At 39.9% G+C, this 24,065-nt stretch overlaps 2 protein-coding genes across 2 annotated transcripts in view; one reads left to right on the forward strand and one right to left on the reverse strand.

Moving 5' to 3' along the window:
* LOC111334600 (tyrosine-protein kinase Tec) overlaps window positions 1–9,223 on the forward strand; it is a 37,810-nt gene extending 28,587 nt beyond the window's left edge. The window contains exons 19-21 of the mRNA XM_088733760.1: window positions 2,675–2,751; window positions 4,315–4,395; window positions 6,516–9,223. Coding sequence (XP_088589886.1) covers window positions 2,675–2,751; window positions 4,315–4,395; window positions 6,516–6,602 — 245 coding nt within the window. The 3' untranslated portion in view covers window positions 6,603–9,223. The remainder of the gene's footprint in view (window positions 1–2,674; window positions 2,752–4,314; window positions 4,396–6,515) is intronic.
* A 7,089-nt stretch (window positions 9,224–16,312) lies between these two features.
* Window positions 16,313–23,039, reverse strand: LOC148723548 (uncharacterized). Its single transcript, XM_088733770.1, has 4 exons — window positions 22,660–23,039; window positions 19,165–20,282; window positions 17,924–18,246; window positions 16,313–17,402 (listed from the first exon to the last, which is right to left on the reverse strand). Exons 2-3 carry the CDS (start codon window positions 19,523–19,525, stop codon window positions 18,089–18,091), a joined length of 519 nt encoding a protein of 172 aa, XP_088589896.1. The 5' UTR covers window positions 19,526–20,282; window positions 22,660–23,039; the 3' UTR covers window positions 16,313–17,402; window positions 17,924–18,088.
* Between the last annotated feature and the right edge of the window lie 1,026 nt (window positions 23,040–24,065).

The following is a 24,065-nucleotide window of genomic DNA, read 5'->3' on the forward strand; positions in this document are numbered from 1 at the left end:
CAAATTTTAGTGTAGAGTGAGCACCAGAAATATCTTTTTTCGGGCCGTTAAATTCACGATTTCGCGTCCGCCACTATTTGATCATGTTCCGGAAGTTGATGCATGACTCAGAGGAAGTGACGTCAAAGGCTCAACGCGAAAATCTCACATGGCAAAATGTCAAGCAAACTTAACAGAGTGCTTTACTCCATTCTTACAAAAACGAAACAAAAATGACTGGGCATCAATGCGTAATTCAAAGCTGAATTAATAGTGCAGACCATGCTGCATCGGAGCCTTGCAAATAGATCAGAGCGGGGAAAAACGAATGCGATTTGTGCGGCCTCGCCGAGTAAACTTCAATCCTACAGAAATATTTGTGATCTAGTCCGAACACTTCTCGGAGGACTGTTTCGAGAGATCTGTGTACTTTGAAGGATCTAGGCGAAGAATTCTGTCGGGTTCAGTGCCTACCGTTCAAGAAGAGAAGGGACAAGAAAAACCGTCCTCAGTGCGATCTCGACGCCGGAAAGCGAAGTCTACGAACCTCCACGGATTTTGTCACCTTTACATTATGAGCTGATCAATATCCACCTTTAACAACTCTCTGGCAGAATACCTTACACGAAGGAAAGTACTCGGTAAACATTGTAAATAAGAATGATAAAATAGCCGAATTGTGGATTGAGATTTCTGACCTCAGAGCTCACTTTTATACAAAAGAGATGAAAAATATAATTGTGTGCTCTGATTCTAAAAAAAGCTGGTTTTAATATCAGCGAAAGCAGAACAAACAGCTTAAGACACAGAGCGTAAAAACACTTTAAAATGTAGGCTTGCAGCCAAAAAACCGAGAAAATAAAAATTATTTAAAAGCCTGTCAAACTATCAACCATCTGACAGCCAAGTCAGCGTGCTATCAAAGGATCTCAAATTCATCCCAACGCCTGTGACAAACAAATTTAAGATCATGCCAACTTTTGCGAGATTTATTCGTGAGACGAATGCACTTCCGTTACACCTTTTACGGACAAAACAAAGAACCACTTCTGTTTCATATCAAACTGAATGCCACCGGTTCAGTCTTCTATAACCTTTCAGAGCTACTTGGAAAATTGTCATAACGCTACTTGCAGACTGAAAAATACTTTGAAACGCAATGAGGTCACGGCTCTAAAAGAGTTGAAACAAACTCTGCTTTAAACCTCGCCGAAGCAACACAACAATAGAATAAGACAAAAAACTAAAGAGGCCAAAGTGAAACTCAACAACAGAGTTCACTTCAAACCTCTCAAAGCACCGATAGTAAGAAACGGGTAGGAAAGGGTTAATGAGATCATTGACCAAATGCATCGGGGAAAACACATTGATGGCTTAGAAATGGCTTTCACAAACTCCCAATATCCGCCTTCGGATACACAATTAGCCATTGCCGAAAACTATTTTTACTAATCACCCAATCATTTCTTAAAAGAAAGGAAAATCCCTTACGACGAGAAAAAATACAGTTCGAAGGCAATAAAGCGATGCGACCACAAAAGCCACATGGGGAGTCAGTGCCGTTCTGTGTTTATCTTTATTCGCATGGCAAAAATTCATCGTTTTTCGGCGCAAAACTATCCACAGAAGCTTCAGATGATTTCTGGGACAATTCATGGTCTGAAAAAGTCGACATTTCCCGACTGACAACGAAACAGTTCTCAAAAAAGTAATATGTGCGATTCTCTGTGCAGCGAACAAAGAGAGTTGTGACAAAGCAAAGCATAAGTTTGTTGAGCCTTTGACATCATGATGACGTTTTTGGGGGCTCGGCTGGAGCATGTTTTCAGCAATGGCGGACGATTTTTGGACGACTTTGAAGCAGTAAAAATTGATTATCGAAGGTTTGTTTTGAGTTTTTAATGGTAAAAAGGTTCTTAACTTTACCCAATTCAACATTGTGTAAACAATTTAGGCCAAAATGAAATGGTCAATTTTCGTCTCAGGGGCACTTTAAATATTCTCTTTGTTTATGAGAAGATCACTGATGTATAATTTCTCGTCGTCAATGAGTATTTCAATGTAAACAGTTGTTGTAGTAATCAAAATTTTAACCGGCTTCGTGGTGTCATTAAATATTGTGTGACTAGTTAATTATTGATTCCAATGCCACCTTTGTGATAAAACTGTAGATCAGGGCTCGAAATTGAAAGAAAAGTTCAGTCGCCATTTTGCGACCTGATACGTAAATATAGTCGCAAGTTCACGAATTTTAGTCGCAAAAATAATTAACCACGCAAGGGTCAGCTCTAATCCAGCGGTGTAACAAACGAAAATATGAGCCTGCAATACATATGAATAAGACACCGCTGCAATGGCGGCCGATCAAGGTAATGGCGTTGCGTGAACAATATTGCGGATAAATTAGGTACAATTTTACCCTATATCTTCAAATGTCTATGATAATCAAGGCACACGACAATCTATTTTTTCATTTCTTTATTTCGGCAAAAATAGTGGCAAAGTAGCGACTGCTGGCTTTTTATTCTACTCGCAAATTTGCGACTCCTCGGGAAATTTTAGTCGCAAACATAAAAATTAAGTCGCAAATGCGACTGTATTGGTCGCAATTTCGAGCCCAGTAGATATTATTTTAAAATGAATACGTTACTACTAAAATATTGTGCCTAAATTCGTTTAAATAATTTATTGCAAGGAATCCTAACATGGGAGATATATTCAGCGGGAAAACAGCCGTACCCTTCTATCAGCAATACTGATGTAGTTCAAAAGGTTTGTACGTTTTTTTTTTAATTTTTAATCAACCCAAGGAAAAGTGAACTCCATCTCTTCGAACTTATTTGTGCATTTATTGACCGAGTGGAAGGGCTGGACGGTATAGTCATGACCAAACGCGACCTTACACAATCGAAAACAGGGCGGAGAGAGATTGGTCCGCTTTTCGTGCAATGTGTGATGCGCAGTAGGACTGGCACGAGCGCTCTCTCCGCGCTTCCGGTGCGTTATTAAGGTTCCTTCGGGAAAAATTGATACGCGCGCTAGTTTCACTAAAATCTATTAGAAGAAAGCTCAATAAATGTAGTCTACGACAAAAATATAATTTAAGCGACTTTTCCTTTTGGTAAGTGTTTAGGAGTCGGTAAGGCGTGAAACGACCGAGGGTTCTATTGAATTATCGGGTATCAGATGCTGCAGCGCAAGCAAATACCTGTACAGTCTTATTCACAAGTTATCAATCAATAAAAGTACGTTAGGCTTTTTCGAAATTCTGATTGGTTGTCAAGACAAATATTCCTAAAATCAAACTTTGGCGAAATTTGACGAAAATCGGTCAAATCTAGATATCCTATAAATTCGCTAAAAGTGAATGTATTCTTCTCAAAATCAAATGCGAAACTTTAGCCCATAAAGGTTCGCACACAACTCGCACCAAGCCAGGAGATTATCTCGCCTCCTGAAACCGCAAACCAATGGGACAAGGGGACCCCCTGGCGTCACCAACGATGGATCAAGTTTTCCCGGGATCGCTCAGTAGGGCATTGAAGAGGAGGACACAGTAATGGGCAAAATTGCAAAAGGCAAAGGATAAAACCCGCGGCAAAAATGTATGAACTGAAGAATTTGCTGAGAAGCCCTAAAACGAATCGAGAGACAGCTTTCAAAATTGATCAATGCGAGACGATTGTTAAAGTTTTTGTGTCAAGACCGGTACTTGTATAAATGAAAGGAAACCTCGTTTTTAACTTTGTGTATGATAAATTTGGTTTGACGGTAACTTCTTTGTTAGAAATCTGAACCCCAAGCGTGGAGCGTGGTAGCTTTCACTTTCATCAACAATGTTTTCTCTTCTTGAAAGAATGGTTCTCTTCTTCTTTGGGCCTGTTTTTTCTTATTTTACCAAGGAGTTTTTGTTGATTTTCGTCATCTGATCATCAGGTCATCTCATAAAGTTGATAGCCAAAATTAGATAATAACCAAAATAACTAATTTTTTAGGGGCTATTGGTGTATGATACGTCCATCAGTACGGCGATTCCGCTCGCCAACGAAACCTGAAAATGTCCTTCCTGTCAGCGTGTGTTTTTGTGTTGAGTCAGACCCAAATTTACTGGAGAAACACCCCTTCAGGAACCCTTATTTAAGAAGAAAGAAATTTCTGTTACCCTTATACTTTTTTAAGCGCTCTTTATATGGATAAAGAGCGCTTAAAAAGTGTCTACCTGGTAATCTTTCCTAAAATATGTTTTATTTTGTTGCCGTCTATTTGATAAAATTAGAGAACTTCACGTTCACCTTTAGATGGGGAGGTCAAATTTATGGTTGAATTCGTTTCTAGGTCATCAATGGTTATCGACTGCAGAAGCCACATAGGTGCCCTGATGAGATGCACAGAATTGTAGAACGCTGCTGGAACGCGGTATAGTTACCTCGTTATCCTTTTTAACCTTTACACCACACTTTCCCTCGCTTCAATAATTGATATCACAATCAATGGGATGAGTTATTATACTGCATAGCAGCAAAGTTGTCTTTAACAATGTTCATTTTATTCCACAATTACTCCATTTTACCATTTAGGGCCGCGTAAATACACCTTATTCCATGGTTAAACTTACAATACGCGCAGATATTTTGTAAGTTTCGCAGTATTTTTCTAAGCCCCTTTAGGCCAAGGAAAGATAGGAAAATGTCCGCCTGTATTATAGGTTAAACCATCGAATAAAGGATTTAATATTCCACTGTTATTTAATTTTCTAATACACCTTTTACACCTCAAGAACGCAAGATAAATTTTCACTTGGTTCAATGAATAGTTAATTGTCGCCGCAGTGTGATCAAGTTTGCGGGGAAATAGTCGTCTTGATTTTTACATGCTTATTTGGAATATTTTCATTAAAAGAAGTATTTTTCATTACCGTTTCATTTCAACGTAAATAGCATTCTTTAGTGTGACTGAGTGCTCATTAGCGCCATTCCATTCTTCAATATCAATAAAATTTCACTTTCACCTTTAAATTTTCCCACTGGATTTCGATGAGACTTATGATCTGACAACGAGACTGTTCAGATTCTTCTCGCAGAAATAGCCTTCAGAATACCTAACCGTGTTCCAAACGAGCATCGAGAAAGATAAGTAAGGGCGTTTGAAGATGAGCACGACGACTAACTTTTGGTTGCAAATACCTTAAGGCTAAATAGGTCCATAGTGAGAGGCATTAAAGCAAAATGAGTCCGGGAAGGACGAATACATGAAAGGGCACGTGGTGGTCGTAACAACGATAAAGTGGATGAAGAAATAAGTGCTTGAATGACAATGAGAACGGCCTGCTTACTTTGAAGGAAATAAACCACGAGCTTCGTCGAAGATTTCCGGGAAAACCTTTCGTACACGACAGAACGATTGGAAAAGCTCTTGACGGGATGCTGGTATGTGTTAAACTGGCAAGACCATTACCAGCGGATAGGAACAGCCCACATGTTATTCAGATGCGCGTTATTGCGCTAACTGATTCCTGACCACTGTGACTGTGAAGCCGCTCTAACATTTGGACGGCTAGAAGCCATGTGACAATCGCCACGGCTGTATCTCGCTGAATGGACTCGTCCATCACAATTGGCGGAATGAATGTCCGCCTCTTCAACGACTTTTTAGCGCAAACAAGACAGAACCTAAATCCGGACGACCTTGTGATACTCATATATGATGGATCTCCTGCGTATCGGAGTGCTAACAATCCAGGGGGCAAATACAGTCCGTTTCTCAACATCGTGGAACAAGCGATCAGTGCTCTTAAAGCTGCAATCAAGGCCGATATCTCTCAACCTGCCATTCAAGAGGAGATAAACAACCGGGAAGAAGCAAGACGTTAAGGCATTCCACTGGAAGACTATCGCCAGGGAATTCTGTTAAGAGCATGCCGAAGAAATATGAATGGAATTACTGTCCGAAAATCCGCTCAAAGGTTTAGGGTGATGCAAAACTTCGTTGCTTAAAACGCGAACAACAGAAGGATAGGGAATTACTGGAAAACAAACTTAATTTGAATTCTAAAGTTGTTAATGTAGCTGAGAACTGTCGTTGATTTCGCTATGGCATTAAAGAATGAAAGTATATTGGTGTAAATGATTTTTCGTATTTATGTAAACAGCGTAAATAAAATTTAAAACCGTCACAATGATTGTCTTTTCGCTAACTTGATGACACTTTCCTGTTATTAAACTTTAAAGTGGCGCTAATGAAAATTTATCTTGAGTTCTTGAAGGCAAAAGGTGTGTTGACATTTTTGGTTCACGAAATACTTCCTACGGCCTTATCTAAGCATCTTATGGATCGATTAAGGCGTCAAAAATGCGACAAAATCTGATACACTTAAAAGCTCGTTTTCTTGAAAAGTCTAACCCAAAGGATGGGAAGAAAATTCAAGGTTTGGGTCGTTCAGTGTGTGGCGTATTTGCGTGTTCTGATTCCCTAGTATGATAAAATGGCGTAGTAATGGAAGTATAATAACCTACTTGATACGTTACTTTGTATTATAGGAACCAGAGCAGAGACCCTCCTTTGGAGCAGTATACAAAATCATTTTAGACTTTGTGGGAGAAGATTACGATGAAACTATTGAGTAAGGAAGAACCTCGGCAATTGAAGAACTGAATGGCACCAGTGTTAGGTAAAAAGTGCCAAATTCAAAATGAGAATAGTTAAGTGATGCGCCAATGTTGAGAAATCGTGATTAGTGAATTACGATGAATTATAAAAGTCAGGTTTTGTATTGAACTAGGTGTCCATGTATCGAATCCCGACAAACTTTCCTTTCAAATATATTGTCTGTTAACTAAGTTTTTCTGTAATTGAAGTTATGTTTTATACTTGAATAATACTGTTATTATTGCTATAAAAATAAACTGCAATATATATATTTACGTAGGAAGTTACAGATAGATTTTAAGGACGGAGAGTTGTAACTCGAGTTTCACGCACCGAGTGATCGTCAGGGTGAAGCAGAATTTAATGTTTAAGTTTCAAAGTTGAAATTCAGGAACGGTTGGAAAATAAGCAGAGTTACAGTAATTCTTACGAAAGAAACAACATCTTTGAGTTCGAAGTTATCTTTGCGTGGTGTTTCTGTCACGAGTTTCTTATAATATGAACAAATTGCTTTGTAGTAGAAGTTTCCAACTTGGATGGATGACTTTTAAAAAAACCGGCGGAAGATTTTTCTATCATTTTTTTGTTTGACAAATGATTTTGATTCAAAATATTTTTAGATGAGTCAATAGACATTAGTATTTTGAAGAATCATTCCCTCTGAGAATTTTTGTACTTTGGAGTAGGAACATTCTGGAAAAATACTTAAAATTATATATTATTTAATATGTGTTCCGCATAGCCTCCATCCTCGGAGACCCAGGGGCTGTGAGTCGATTTCAAGTTAAGGGCAGAAGAGCCCCTGGGGACATTGTCTTACAAGACTAGTTCCAAACGGTCGCAGTCGTTCTGGCATCTGATCGGTGCCAGAAAATCTTTGTGTTTTTCTGCCCAATCAGAGTGAAGTGTCCTTTGGAGTCCTTTCGTGTGTTTTAACACGCACATATACAACAAGCTCTGTTGCTCGCTATGCTTGTTTGGGCCGTACGACGAAGCTTTGCCTGAAGTGAAAAGTTTCAGTCTCGGCACACAATGTAAGAGAAATCCATCAGATTGTCCGCGAAATCTTACCGGAAGTTATACTGAATACTTTCGCAGGAATCAAAAGAGAACGTGTTTAAAAGTTTGCGAGGTTCGTGTAAAACATAATGGTTGCAGGCATTGATATGTCGCTTTAAACGTTAGATGAGATGTAAGCCTAAATCTTTCAAGATTCTTGGTACAATTTGTTGTGACTGAAACTTTTCCAATCCCGTGAAGTTATTTCGTCGCACGGGCCACGCAGGTATGTCAAGCAACTGGCGCTTACGCTTACGTAGCTTTCTGTGCGCGCCAAATTCTACTCGTTGCTTTGTAGTAAAGTCCTTCGCAATATGGCCCAGGTTGCAGAGAACGTTAAGTACGTGGACGACCCCCAGCAAGCGCTTAAAGAAACCTTAGCTGTGTTTCCGGTTAGCTAATTAAAATCTGAACAAAACCTAATCATCGAGAACGTCGTGGAAAGGAGATATGTTTTCGGACAGTTACCGAAGGGGTTTGGAAAAAGTTAAATCTTTCAACTGCTGTGTAGAGTGTTCAGATTCTTGAGCTCGAAAGGCCACGAATTCTCTTCTAGTGCCTTGGTCATTTCACCTCTTTTATCGATTGTTGAAGACCAAGTTAAATACCTTTGATCATTGGGAATCGATGCTGCTTTCATTGGGGAAAACAAAACCAACTGGACCAAGAAATATTGGATGAAATGGGCGGGCTTCCTTTATTGTAAATGTCAGCTTAGTACAGGGTTATCTACCCACATCTAATAAACAAAAGTTTCCACGGTTAGCTTTTCTTTTTTTTTCAAGCGAAGATCACATTAGATTTTGGCCGGGCGTGCACAAAGAATTGCGTAAGCGCCAGTTGGTCGACATACCTGCGTGGCCCGTGCGACGAAATAGCTTCACGGGATTGGAAAAGTTTCAGTTACAGCAAATTATACAAAAAATCTTGAGAGATTTAGGCTTACATCTCATCTAACGTTTAAAGCGACATATCAATGTTTGCAACCATTATGTTTTATACGAACCACGCAAACTTTTAAACGTGTTCTCTTGTGATACCTGCGAAAGTATTCAGTATAATTTCCGGTGAGATTTCGCGGACAATCTGATCGATTTCTCTTACATTGTGTGCTGAGACTGAAACTTTTCACCTCGGGCAAAGCTTCGTCGCACGGCCCAAACAAGCATAGCGAGCAACAGAGCTTGTTGTATATATGCGTGTCAAAACACACGAAAGGACTCCAAAGGACACCTCACTCTGATTAGGCAGAAAAACACAAAGATTTTCTGGCACCAATCAGATGCCAGAACGACTGCGACCGTTTGGAATCAGTCTTGTAAGGCAACGTCCCCAGGGGCTCTTCTGCCCTTAACTTGAAATCGACTCACAGCCCCCGGGTCTCCGAGGATGCATAGCCTCCAGCAATTCATTAGTTTTGACTGACGAAGAGAACGAGGCTGAGTTGGAAAACCTAACTTTTTAACGCGTTACGCCGAAACTGATCATTGACGTTTAATAATTCAGAACCATTTTTATAATAAAAATAATTTTTTAATGCTGTACATTTTTTTGAGATAATGACTATTTAACAATGATAATCAAATGGTTATGAAGGCCAAATTCAAATTAACACATTCGCGTTATTGTAGACCTTCAGGGGTATCTTCCAGAAAATCGTTAGAATTAGCGTCGCTTTCGTGCACACACTGTGAAGTACAAAGGGAACTGTGGAAATACATCTTTCGTCTAATCAGAGACACGAACGTATGCATAATAAGTCAATTAGAGTGAGCAGATCCAAATTGAAAATAAACATATCAATAAGAACGATACGTGCCCTTGCATTAATTTCTGTTTTATTCCTGAGTTTCTCGCATTTTCGTACCGAATCTCATCAGTCTCGCGTTATGCGCCCGGTCACTGATGCGCCCGGTCGCTCACCCGATTATTCCCTGAACTGTACTCCACTCAGTACTATTACCATTACGAATCCGAAGAAATAATTATTTTCAAAACCTGTGTTAATGGTCAGAATGAGCAAAATTGACCAGGCTTGACAACTTGAATTACTTCCTATATACTGAGATTTGCATTGTTAAGTGCTATCGTTCGTGTCTTCTGATAGGACGAACGATATATTTTCACAGTCGTTCGCTTTATACTTCACAGTATGTCTCAGCACGTACGAAATAAAAGCATCATATACTACACAAAGTGCGCACGAACGATTTTTTTTCTCGTTGCGATGCGTAAAAAAACTCACGTGGGTTTTTTTATGCATCGCAGCTCGTTAATAAACATAGGCACGCTACGCATGCAGGAGTTATTTTTTCGGATATGTGAGTCGAAATGGGACACTTAGTAAGTAATGCTGGTGTCTGAATAATTGTTGGCAATAATAAACTGCATTGACACTACGCTTCCTGCAGTCCCCCCTCCACAGCCCTAATTGAACTCCTCACGCAACGCTCTCTTTCCAATGTTGCGTGACGAGACTAAACAACGATAAAGCTTACTGCCGCCTCTTCGTCAAAGACAAAACCATAATTATTATTCCGGCATTGCGTGACTCTTTTTAATTGGCGCAAAGCAATCTGGTGGACATAGCCTGGGCCTGGGAACGAGGATGAGTTTTGGCAACGAGTGTCTTTCAGGCTTAAAATGCTGGGCCGATAACTAAGCTCGTTACAGTTTAAACTTATCTTTCGCGCGAACTTAAATATATTTATTAAAAGCACAAGCCTCATACTGTAAATCACTTCTATTGTTACTGATGAAAACAACAACCCCTAGGAACAGTAAAAGTTCATTGGCTGATTGTTTAAATTCAATTAATTAATACGATTATCCTATGTAACCTTTGGCGATTCTATCTATTAATAGATTAATATAGCCGATGAAACAACAATACTTTTCTGACAAAAAAGAAAACTTGCGGAAGTCACTGCCACATACCGTAAATTTCAATCAGTCAAAAAACTTGCGGTTCATAAAATGCCTTCCGTGATATATCGTTCCGGGGCAAGAAAAACTTCAGAGGTTTGTTATTAGATGTAAGCAGAAGAAATCCTTATAAATAAAGTCATCGCGTTCAAAAGGAAATTTTTATTGAGCGACCCCACATTTCCTCTTGCGATTTTAGTATATCCAAATTGTCATGGGTGGCATGAGCTTGTACCAAGGTCTTAATCTCCAGAACTCTCCATGTTAGCAAATAATGAAAAGCACTCGACAGTGATTTTCCCAAAACAGCAACGCCTTCAATTCGAACCATTTCAATTCAATCCGCAGAACCGCAAATCCGGCCAGAATATAGGCTCCGTGTAGCCTCTTGTTCAGTAACAGATAGTTGTCTCAAAATATTGGCTTCCATATAATTTTGCCGTGGTAAGCTCTATTTTATCTCCAACATCCTCTGGACAAAGATGTTTTCCGGTCTCCGTTCCTCGAACAAGTGAAAATGGACTGAACGAAGAAAAAAGTATCGTTTTTCAAAGCATAACAACGTGGACAATATTCGTATTCCCCGACGGCCCTGGCACGAGTAAGCGCTTGCGCATGAATGCGAGGCTAATGCGGGGAAAAGTTGCAGCGAAGTACAACAAAGTTATGGCCGGTTTGGGAGAAATGGAAGTAAATTTTAAAAACTGGAAGGTTCCAGAGCTTAAAAAATACCTGCAGGCTCGAGGAATATACGGTCTCCAACTAAAAGAAGGAAGAATTAGTCGAACTGACGGAAAAAGCCCACGAACTCACTCTAGAATTGACCGACGACTGTGAGTCCATAGGTGATGTTGTGAATGCGGAGCTGGGTTGGTTACAAGAGGTGGTTTAATCCCGAATCCAGAAATCCAGATGGTTTCTAACCTTCGATTGGTTAGGTTTAGTTGCCTTCTGAATTCTGTTTGTCGTGGAAGCATTCTTCAAACGTTTCGTCTCCGGATCCTGGCGTTGTTTCACTTCTTTTCGTTGGAGATGTTTAGGAAAATCAAATATCGCAGAAACAGGGTTTGCCTTTGTTGGCCCTAACCCTCCTACAAAGAGTTAAGAGCATATACGAGTATGCCTTGTAACATTTAGGCTTTCCAGCCGGCATGCTGCGATCCACCTTCGACGTCTTTCCTGTTCACTTATCCCAGGAGCGTACTGTTTTTTTTCGTCATTTGTTGGCAACAGTGGAAAGTAACATTTGCAACTTCGGGGTATTTGATTGGGTTCTTTTCTTAGCCTCGCTGTTGGTACAGTTGTAGGCATAACAATGATGTTTCGGCATTTTTACGCGAAATCGAAGAAATCACTACATAAACACTACAAGTCTCTTCAACTTTTCTCCGCATCAGCCTCGCATTCATGCTCAGGGCCTACTCGTTCCAGGACCGTCGGGGAATACGAATGTTGTCTATTGGTTGTTGCCTATGTGGACTTTGCCCTGTGCGTGCGAAATACGTGATATTAGTGCAAGGTTGTTTACAGGGAGTTGACACGCAATGGGGTAAAGTCCAAGGTAGCTAATAGCGAATTTTATTCCTACAAAACGTCTAAGCTCGTAAGAGTTGCGTGGAAAATTGACCGACTGTACCATTACTTTCCTTGTGAACACAGTTAATAAATTAATAATAAAATAATATTTTTCAGTGAGACAGAATTGTGTCATAAAATTTACGTTGTTTACTGGAAAGTGGCATTTCATCTGACAAAGTCTAGTCCATACTGGCGAGTAAAAAGTAAACATGAAGTTGTAGCGGGAAAGTATCGTTTAAACAATATTTAATTCACGGAGAACTTTTAGAAGCAAAGAAATGGATAACTTACATGGCAGTCGACGCAGAAAGTAAATATAACTTGGTGGTCTTTTCAACCTTTACAAAGAGAGCAGCAACAGGGCAAAAAACAAGAACATCAATCAAATATAACTAATGCAAATGCCTTGCGCAAGTTTTACCAGAGTCAGCAAAACTAGCCCTTCCAAAACAACACGCTCTGGTACTAAATTCGTGTTAGGCCTTTAGCTGACGGTATGTGCGTTATTGGTGAAGGAGCGGTACACAAAACATGCACGTTTTAACTTGCAACTTTTAGAAAAAATTCCCTGACGACCTTTCTAATCCCGACAGATCATAGTGATAAAGTCCTCACGAAGGACAGCCATATTACACTGGGCAGATGAGCTCACAATTCTTGTAGATGTCATTCTTACCTCGTTCTTCAAGCAAAATTAAAAATGGAATTCATGTATGGCAATGAAATATCCCTCAGTCGAGAAAACGAAATAAAGTAAGCGCGGGAGTGCGTCAACACTTGGTACACTTCACTTTTTCTTTAATTATTCTTCGACTTCAAAAGCGCTAGTTTAACGTCCCTATCGTTATATCATTCTTCGACTTCGTCAGCGCGGGACTGTGGATGCACTAGTTTAACGGCCATATCATTTTACCATTCTCCAAAAGCTTGAATGCGGGACCACTTGTTTAAATGTCCTCTCTTTCAATATTATTTTTCGACATCGGTACCGCGGGAGCAATCCATTCATAACAGTCAATAGCGGCCGGGTATTCTGAAGTTGCTCCCATCAACATCTCAAGCAATATTTGACTCAAACTTTTACTTATGTTCCACTCAGTCTCCTTTAGAACGAAGAACAACCATAGTCGCACATTGATCTCAACTCTGCCGCTTTCCCAACACGACTAATACGTGTCCTTAATTCGCAAACCGCTCTCCTCGAGTCACGCTTTGATTTGCTGAAATTTGAAGACCTGTCAAACCACAAATTAGCAAGAACGCTCTGATTGGTGCGACATCAAAAAGTACTACAATCTGATTGGTTTCTGATACACCAAAAAAATGCGCCAATCCCATTGCTTCGAGATACGCCAAAAAAAGATGCGCCAATCAGAATGCTTAGACATACACCAAATTGTGCTGATCAGATTACACTACACCAAAATACACCAATCTATAGACGCTAACTCAATCTATAAGTTAACTTAAAAAAAACATAGGCATGCTACGCATGCAGGAGTTATTTTTTTTTTTGGGATACGTAGGTTGAAATAGGACACTATATAACTGATGCTGGAGTCTGAATAATTGTGGGAAAACATAAACTGCATTAGTACAACGCTTCCTGCAGTCCCCTCCACAGCCCTAATTTGAACGCAACGCTCTCTCTCTCTCTCCAAAATTGCATGATGAGACCAAACAACGACCTGCTCGTAGGTTAAAATTGTGCTTATTGCCGTTCCTTCGTCAGAGACAAAGTCCTAGTTATTATTCTGACCATTAAGGGCCAGAATCAGAAATTCCGTTTCGTTTTTCCTGTGCAAGAAAACGCACAATAGCGCGCAGCGTAAAGTAATGTGGTGGACATATCTATGGAACGAGGTTGAGTTTTGGCATCGAGTGTCAGTCAGATTTCAAGTACTGGCCGCGCATCAACGATAAGCTTGTTACAGTTTATACTCATCTTTCGAGTGAACTTAAATATATTTATTTATAGTACAAAAGTACAAACCTAGTACCGTGAATCACTACTATTGTCAAAGTACTGATGAAAACAACAACCCTTGGGAACAGTAAAAGTTTTGGCCGATTGTTTAAATTCGATTAATTAATATAATCATCTTTAATATGTAAATAATTTGAATATATCAACAAAGTTGAAACGGTAAATTGGCCACCGTGACGATTACAAAAGCTGACGTTTCGGGCGTCAGCCCTTCGTCATTCGCTCCGACGAAGGACTAACGCTTGAAACGTTAGCTTTTATCATCGTAACGGTCACTTTAATATGTAAACATTGGCGATTGAATCCATCCGTAAATTAATGTTGCGGAAAAAACAATCATACTTTTGTGACAAAAAAAAACTTGTGGAAGTCACTGCCACATTCTCTTAATTTTAATCAGTCAAAAACCTTGAGGTCTATAAAATACCTTCTGTGATATATGGTTTCGAGGCAAAAAAAACTTCAAAGGTTTGTTATTAGATGCAAGCAAGGGAAATCCTTGTAAACACGCAATTGTAACGGGAAAGTATCGTTTAAACAATATTTAATTCTTGGAGAACTTTTAGAAGCAAGGAAACGGATATGTACAGATATGTACTGATATGTACGGATATGATTTTATATACTTTTAAGCATTTTATTTTCTGGTATTATATTATTATTTCAATTAGGCTCTTGTAAATCTCAGTTTTTTGCATGTATATATATTGTTTTTCTCCCTGTACATAGCTTTTATTCTTTTGTTAATATCTTTTGTGTTTGTCAAATTTTGATTGTGTATAGTAGGTCCACATCAGCCCTTCGGCTGCCAAACAATCCCAACCTACCTATCAAATAAAGCTTACCTATGTAACAAGGCAGTCGACGCAGAAAGTAAATGTAACTTGGTGGTCGTTTCAACCGCTGCTAAAAGAGCAACCATATGGCAAAAAAAAGATAATCAATCAAATATGATTTATGCAAATGTTTTGCGCAAGTTTTACCATAGTCAGCAAAACCAGCTCTTCCAAAACAACACGCTATGGCGCTAAATTCGTGTTAGGCCTTTAGCTGACGGTGTGTGCGTCGCAAGTGAAGGAGCGGTACACAAGACATGCACGTTTTAACTCGCTAATCGGTAGAAAAAGTTCCCTGACGACCTTTCAAATCCAGACAGATCATAGCGATAAAATCCTCACGAAGGACATGAGGCATTACATTGAATAGATGATCTTACAACTCTTGTAGATGTCATCTTACCTCGTTCCTTCAGCGAAATTCAAAATTGGAATCGCTGATGAACTCATATATAGCAATGAAATATCCTGAAGTTGCTTCTATCAACCCCTGAAGTAATATTTGATTCAAAATATTTCTCATGTTCCACTCAGTCACCTTCAGAAGGAACAATAAGCATAGTCATACAACGATCACAACTCCACCGCTTTCACAACACGACTGTTACATTTCCTTAATTCGCGAACTGCACTCTCCGACTCACGCGTTGATTCGCTGAAATTTGAAGACCTGTCGAACCACAAATTAGCAAGAACGCTCTGATTGGTGCGACATCGAAAAATACTACAATCTGATTGGTTTGTGATACACCAAAAATTGGGCCAATCACATTGCGTTGAGCTACACCAAAAAAAAAGATGCGCCAATCAGATTGCTTAGAGATACACCAAATTGCGCTGATCAGATTACACTACACCACAATACACCAATCTATACGCTAACATATATATATTTTTTTTTTTAAAAAAATAACTCTAAAACGTAGGCATGCTACACATGCAGGAGTTATTTGTTTGGATACGTAGGTTGAAATGGGACACTATATAACTGATGCTGGTGTCTGAATAATTGTTGGCAAAAATAAACTGCATTGGTACAACGCTTCCTGCAGTCCCCTCCACAGCCCTAATTTGAACTTGTCACACAACGCTCTCTCTCTCTCCAACATTGCATGACGAGACTAAACAACGACCTGCTCGTGGGTTAAAATTGTGCTTATTGCCGTTCCTTCGTCAGAGACAAAGTCCTAGTTATTATTCTGACCATTAAGGGCCAGAATCAGAAATTCTGTTTATATTCTAATCACACTGAAACGATTATCAAATATTTTGTAACTAATCTAAATAATCACAAAACACAGAATAGGAGCGGGCATTTCGTTTATTGATGCAGCGAGCGTAAAGCGTTACAAAAACAGCATTACAGTTTTGCAAACTCAGAGAAAATTACAACAGTAAATAAGATAAAAAACTAGGGTTGAAAGAGATACCTCGAATGGCTCTTGCATAACTTAACGAACTTTAAATAGTCTACTGCCTCTTGAGACACCTTACAAGCACGCTTAAAATACTTCAGCAGTATTAAATTTATGCAACCTAATATACATACTCTTGTGAAACTACCAAAACGTTACAAAATATGTTTACGTGTGATGCACGATCCTCGCAGAAGAGAGCGCTATTTATGCAATAACTTCATATATTCATTGTAACCAAAATATGTTTATATTCTAATCACACCAAAACGATTAAAAAATATTTTGTAGTTAATCTAAATAATTACAAAACACAGAATAGGAGCGGGCATCCCGCCTTCGAAAATAAAGAAAGAGGAATGGCAAACTAAAGATGTAAACTTTTAGACACTGAGACCAGAGAATCTAGTTTGTCCTTAATATAACCGTCTTTAGCTTGATCCGATTTCCACCTTCCACGACGCTTAAAAAGCCGATCGCCAACGCCTGCGTTAGCGGCCGCGGAAGCACCTCCCGCCCTTAAACTATGTAAACCAAATAAATTCTTCGGATAACCTAATTCAACAAACGCTTGTAAAACTATTTCTCTCGTTCTAGAGTAACTCACGCCCGTACCACGCAAACTATAAGTAGAGGTAGCCTTATGAAAATACAAAGAGCGAAAAAAGGGTAACGAAGACGACAAATCTAAATTAGCCAATTAATACCATAGCAAGCAGACTCAAGGGAAGAATAAGGCCGGGGAACCACCCTGAATCAGGGACTCTAAATAAAGAACAACTGATATCTCGTCTGATGGCAGGCAAACGACCTGGTTGTAAGGTGAAGACCATTCCCTGAATTTCTGAAAAGCTCTTGAGTAACGGTCCGTCGTCGAAGGAGCCTTCGCCTCGATGGTACGCAAGGGAAGATCGGCTGCTAACTTATGAAGCTCTGAATCCTTTAGATGAGCAATCTTCAAAGCAAACGCACGTCCACCTTGTAGAAAACCCAAACATAATAAGAAAAGAAAATAATTATGAGCAAACGACTGAGCAAGTTCAGTGAAAGTAAGAAGCCTCAATAATGAAAAAATTAAAGCAGACAAAAACGGTTTACTTGTTCCCCCCATGGAGAAAAACATCCTTACCATTCTCAACGTAGAGACAATCTGCAACAAATTACTTGAAAACACCCCCACGTTCCACCAAAAGGGGCCAGTAATGGGCTGACGGTCAATAAGGAACAACCAAAAACCCCAACAAACAAACAAACATGAAGGATGACCTTCTTAACTAGCGAAACACTGGGTGGCACAAGCCAACATGTTTCGCCTACCCAACTAAAGGCGAGTGAATCGACACCCAAGGAATCTGGATTAAAGTACTTGGAATAGAACCTGGGAACCTTGCGATTTTTGTAGCTAGCAAAACAGTCTACTGAGCAGGGGCCCCAAACAGAGGTAATAGCATGAAAATAGCAATCTTTGACTGTCCAGTCATCATAATCAACAATCTTACTCAAATAATCCGCCCTCATTCTGAGTATGGGGTATCCACTCAACTTCCATGTCAATCGTATTATCTTTGGCGGTCTGAAATATGTCTAGCGCCAAGATATGCAAGTGCTCCTTCATACTACCAGAATGAACAATCGAAGGAACTGCTTGGTTGTCAGTAAACCACTTAACATCGCAGCCTGAGAGAAGGTGAGCAAAACTTTTCAGAGCAAAACTGACACAGTGAAGTTCTCTCCAGGTAGAGCTCTGGTTCATCTGTAATGAATCCCGAGACAGGCGTATCATCAATTGCGATAAAGGCAGCACAGCCAGTAGCACTAGCATCTGAATAAACAATACGAGATGGCTTACGAACAGTATTGAGAAACGGCCTAGAATTCAAGTTAGAAACGTTATTCTTCCAAAACTCTAACTCTTTGCGAGCGCATGGGTCTAATTCAACATAGGAATCCCACCCTTGCCTGCGATCGAGAGCCCTGTGTAGGCTTTTGGTCATCAGCTTACACACGTTGCCAAAAACAAGCATATTAGAAATAATACTTCCGGTTACAGAGGCCAGTTGCCTGGCTGGTAATCTACTTTGAAGGAGCACAATGTCAATACTCGCTAGTAGCCTGTCGATTTTTTCCACAGGAATAGATAACAAATTATGCTTTAAATCCCATGTGAGAGACTGAACTGGGACCCATATGCTTTTACCACTATTAGCTACAAAGCCCGTTCGGGACAAGTCTGATTTCACAGCCATAGACAGTCAGGAAATGTGCCTAAGCCATCATCCAAATAAACAACAATTCTAATAGCCTGGAGACGCGAAAAGGGGCCTCAGAACCACTATTAGCTACAAAGCCCGTTCGGGACAAGTCTGATTTCACAGCCATAGACAGTCAGGAAATGTACCTAAGCCATCATCCAAATAAACAACAATTCTAATAGCCTGGAGACGCATAAGGGGCCTCAGAACTTTTGTAAAAATATAGGGCCCGTGGAAATGCCGAACGGCAAAACAGTAAATTTATAAAATCGTGTTACCCCATCCTTAGACAAGGAAAAGCCTAAAAACTCTTGGTCTGGGGAAAAATGTCAATGTGATGATAACCAGATTTGATCGCAAAGGAAAAGAGCCAATTCTGAGAACAATCGATAAGGAATAAAGCATGGTTTTCGCGTCCTCGAATTTAATCTTGGATTTCCTAACAAATTGATTTGGATATCGTAAGTCTAATATGAGCCTTCTCTTACCATTGGCCTGAATGGAAACGGATAGGGGATTTACCACAGCCGGGGCACACCCACATTCAACCACTGAGCCTGCTACAAGGAGATCAGAAAGAGCTTGTTCCACAAATTCACTATGCTGAATGGCAGATCGATTATTGCCAAAGCTCGCTGCAGGTGGAGTGTAAATAAAGGGGATCTTATACCCAAATACAATAGTATCGCGAATGAAACGAGAAGCGCCTATATGCTCCCAAAAAGCTACATTGCTGTTAAGACTACCTTTAACTTTAACAATAGGAACTCCCTCCTGATATTCGGGACTTATTACCTCACTCAGGCGCATCAACAGAGTTTTCGACAAGTTCCACTGGATCAAAGTCATTTAAGCATGTAACCAAATTCAGTAAATTACACTTATCTTTGCCTAATCTCTGTAATGTAACTTTGTGTTTGTCGTCAGTTTGCGGCCTTGCTGCTTGAAGGAACTGCAACGGTTCCTCTAAGGCGGCTGGGGCAGGAAGTTGAATTTGCCCAATGACCTCTCTGCCCGCAAACTGAAGCACTTGTCCGAAGGTTGAGGTCGACGCTCGCGAAAGGACTGCCCACGAAAAAGTTGCTGATTAACAGGAAAAGTATTGGAAGGCCCAGGAGAAGAAACTTCACTCGATGGCTGACGGGTACTTGTATAGCAAGGTCGGGCAGACGATGTCCGCCTACGCTTCTTCTCGCAGATCTTGGCCAATGCCCGTCTGTGTGCTGAACGAAGCTTCTTTTCATTTTCAGAATCCTCCGCTAACTCATCCGATTCGTACTCCTCAACGGCTGTCCAGCCCGCGGGACTCTTATCCGCGAAGCGAATAAGCTTGTTTCGTTTTCAGTGTAGTAAGTGTCTTCACCGACTCAAGTTCAGAAATCGCCGCCGAAAGGTTTCCATTCGAGATGTTCTTAATGGCACCGTCCACTAAGTCGTGCAAAGAGATGTTAAGTTCGTACTGTACTTTGTTTTCCTTGAAAGTAAAGGAATTTGCAGCTTTCGATTCGGTTTTCAGCTTCTTAAGCTGCGATTGTGTAGTAGCTTCTTTGTCCTAGAGATCGCGCTTGAAGGCGGCGAACTTTTGATCAAATTTGACGTCCAAAAGCTGGGAAAATAACCGCAAAGTTTCAGAGTTTGATAAGGACGTATCCGAGGAAGGAGCACTCGGTTGAGCAGAGTCTCCGGCGTTGCTGGTTTTCAAAGAAGCGTGAGGGAATCTCGCTGTTTCGGCATCGGACATGGCAAAAAAAACTAGGGTTGAAAGAGATGCCTCGAATGGCTCTTGCATAACTTAACGAGCCTTAAATACCGAGTGTACTAGCCCCTTGAGACACCTTACAAGCACGCTTAAAATACTTCAGCAGCATTAAATTTAAGCAACCTACTCTTGTGAAACAAACAAAACGTTACAAAATATGTTTGGTTTTTCCTGTGCAAGAAAATGCACAATAGCGTGCGAGTGTCAGTCAGATTTGAAGTACTGACCGCGCATCAACGATAAGCTTGTTACAGTTTATACTCATCTTTCGAGTGAGCTTAAATATATTTAATTAAAGTACAAACCTAATACCGTGAATCACTACTATTGTTAACGTACTGATGAAAACAACAACCCTTCGGAACAGTAAAAGTTTTGGCCGATTGTTTAATTCGATCAATTAATACAATCATCTTATGTAAACATTGGCGATTGAAACCATCCGTAAATAAATATTGCGGACAAAACAATTATACTTTTCTGACATAAAAAAACCTTTTAGAAGTCCCTGCCACATACCTTTAATTTCAATCAGTCAAAAAACTTGAGGTCTATAAAATGCCTTCTGTGATATATCGTTCCGAGACAAAAGAAATTTAAAGGTTTGTTATTAGATGTAAGCAAGAGAAATCGTTGTAAACAAAGTTATCACGTTCAAATGCAAATTTTTATTGAGTGATCCCGCCTTTCCTCTGGCGATTTTAGTAATTCCAAATTGTCATGGATGGCATCAACTTGTTCCGAAGTCTTAGTCTCCACAACTCTTCATGTTAACAAACCATGAAAAGCACTCGACAGCGATTTTGCTAAAACAGCAAAGCCCAGAATTCGAACCAATTCAATTCAATCCGCTGATCCACAAATCCGGCCCAAATATAAGCTCGGTGTAGCTTCTTGTTCAGTAACAGATGGTTGTCTCAAAATACTCTTCCATATAGTTTTGCAGTGGAGAGCTCTATTTTATCTCTTACAGCCTCTGGACAAAGATATTTTCCGGTCTCCGTTCTTCGAACAAGTGAAAGTAGATTGAACCAAGAGAAAGTATCATTCTTCAAAGGATATGGTGGGCTACTTGATTGGTTGTTGCCTATCTGGACTTTGCCCTTTGTGCGCGAAATACGTGATAAAATGCAGGTTGTTTACAGGAAATTGACACCCAATGGGGTAAAGTCTAGGTTAGCTATAAGCGAATTTTATTGGCAGAAAACGTCTAAGCACGTGAGAGTTGCGTGGAAAATTAACCGAGCGTATCATTCTGTCCCTTGTGAAATATTTTTCATTGAGGTAGATTTGTCATAAAATTTACGTTGTTTACTGAAACATGGCATTTCATCTAAGAAAGTCTAATCCATACTGGCGAGTAAAAAGTAACACGCAATTGTAACGGGAAAGTATCGTTTAAACAATATTTAATTAATGGAGGACTTTTAGAAGCAAAGAAACGTATATGTAACATGGTGTTACTGCCAAAAGGCGTGTCCTTTCGTGGTCGCTTACAGCAGTGATTCCAAACGCTCGATCTGAGGAAGAGGTTTGAACTAATGAAGAACCAACAAAAATACAAGTATACAAATGCAAAAATATAAAACTGAAAGGCGGCTAAAGCGAACGCGATGAACGTAATAACTAGGAACTAACATTGTATCGGCGCTGTAGGCCGCGAAAAAAGGCAACTCTAAACCAGATGTTCTCTCGGTGAAATCAACGATGAAACTAAAAAGCTAGAATATTAACAACATGTAAATTATAGCGAACGCGGGAAAGAAAAACAAAACGTATTCCCGAGGGAATGCTGATAAACTGAAATAAAATGCAAAGAATGCTAAATTCTACACATGGCAGTCGACGCAGAAAGTAAATGTAACTTGGTGGTCGTTTCAACCGCCGCTAAAAGAAAAACCATATGGCCAAAAAAAAAAAGGATTATCAATCAAATATGATTTACGTAAATATCTTGCGCAAGATTTACCAGAGTCAGCAAAACTAGCCTTTCCGAAACAACACTCTATAGCGCTAAATTCGTGCTAGGCCTCCAGCTGACGGTGTGTGCGTCGTAAGTGAAGGAGCGGTACACAAAACATGCACGTTTAACTCGCTAATCGGTAGAAAAAGTTCCCTGACGACCTTTCAAATCCAGACAGATCATAGCGATAAAATCCTCACGAAGGACATGAGCCATTACTTTGAATAGAGGATCTTACAACTCTTGTAGATGTCATCTTACCTCGTTCCTTAAGCGAAATTCAAAATTGGAATAGCTGATGAACTCATATATAGCAATGAAATATCCTGAAGTTGCTCCTATCAACATCTGAAGTAATATTTGATTCAAAATTTTTCTCATGCTCCACTCAGTCTCCTTCCTGAGATGGAAGAATAAGCATAGTCGTACAACGATGACAACTCCACCACTTTCCCAACACGACTGATACATTTCCTTAATTCGCGAACCGCTCTCTCCGACTCAAGCGTTGATTCGCTGAAATTTGAAGACCTGTCAAACCGCAAATTAGCAAGAACGCTCTGATTGATGCGACAATGAAAAATACTACAATCTGATTGGTTTTTGATACACCAAAAAATTGGGCCAATCACATTGCGTTGAGATACACCAAAAAAACAGATGCGCCAATCAGATTGCTTAGAGATACACCAAATTGCGCTGATCAGATTACACTACTACGCCATAATACGCTAACATATAGTTATTTTTTGGAAAAAAAATAACTCAAAAATCGTTCGACCATAATTCGCACGGAATAATCTCTACTTACGTACGTTCGTGTCCGCACCATAGTTAATCGACCAGATAAACGACATAGTGTCAGTCGGCAACTGATGGTCTTAAACTGTGAGGTTTTTTAGATATTCCTTTTGGTCGTTGAGAAATGTACTTTGAATTCTGCGAATGAAATATTTGCCCATCTTCATCACCCAGTCACCTAAGAAGGCGTAAAAGGAGAAAAATTTGAAATATCACAAAGGCCTGCACTTTTCCGCGTCGATGAAAATAGGTACCCAAAGGGTATGTGAGATACACTCGTTTGCATTAATGGCACGAGCCGATGACAAACTGACTCAACATTTATGTTTAAGTCCTTAAAATCTACATACTCAATTTACTCACCCAAAGTTTGGGAATCCACTCAAATGTAAAGCTTCACTTTTTGGCTCCTAAAGGTTTACAAGCTAATCACACTTCATCAAAGCAGTTGTCATGGCGGTCATAGGAAACGGCGAAAGGAGCAGCCAGAATTAATCTACCGGTGATACCAAACAAAACAAAACGTGAGCAGGCCTATGACCGATGCTGGGGCCCAACTGTCACTAAACAGCAAACCTCTTTCGACTACACAAAATGTTCATTTCATTGTAATTGTTTGGCGTCTTATTCCCGCCAAAATTCAACTTCTTTTCAAATTTTAGCGAGCATTTTAGTTTTTGCTGTTTGTGATGCTACATTAGAGCTATGAAAACGGGACATTGCAGTTTCACAATAGTCTTTGTGGCTACTGCCTTCAATTGGAGGCGAAGCCACACGTACGCTGTCGAAATGAGTGACCGTTACCATTAGAAGTGATTCAGATCTTGACCCAATTTTGATCCCATGTTTCCCAGTGCTACTTTTTT

The sequence above is a fragment of the Stylophora pistillata genome, chromosome 9, assembly GCF_964205215.1.
Source record: "Stylophora pistillata chromosome 9, jaStyPist1.2, whole genome shotgun sequence".
NCBI lineage: Eukaryota > Metazoa > Cnidaria > Anthozoa > Scleractinia > Pocilloporidae > Stylophora > Stylophora pistillata.

Excerpts from the sequence above, each read along its gene's own strand:
- LOC148723548 (XM_088733770.1), bottom strand. The coding sequence starts at position 19,525 with ATGACTTTGATCCAGTGGAACTTGTCGAAAACTCTGTTGATGCGCCTG. Across the intron at positions 18,247-19,164 it reads CGTTTCCATTCAGGCCAATG|ATGCTAGTGCTACTGGCTGT; the intron begins GTAAGAGAAGGC and ends TTGTTTATTCAG.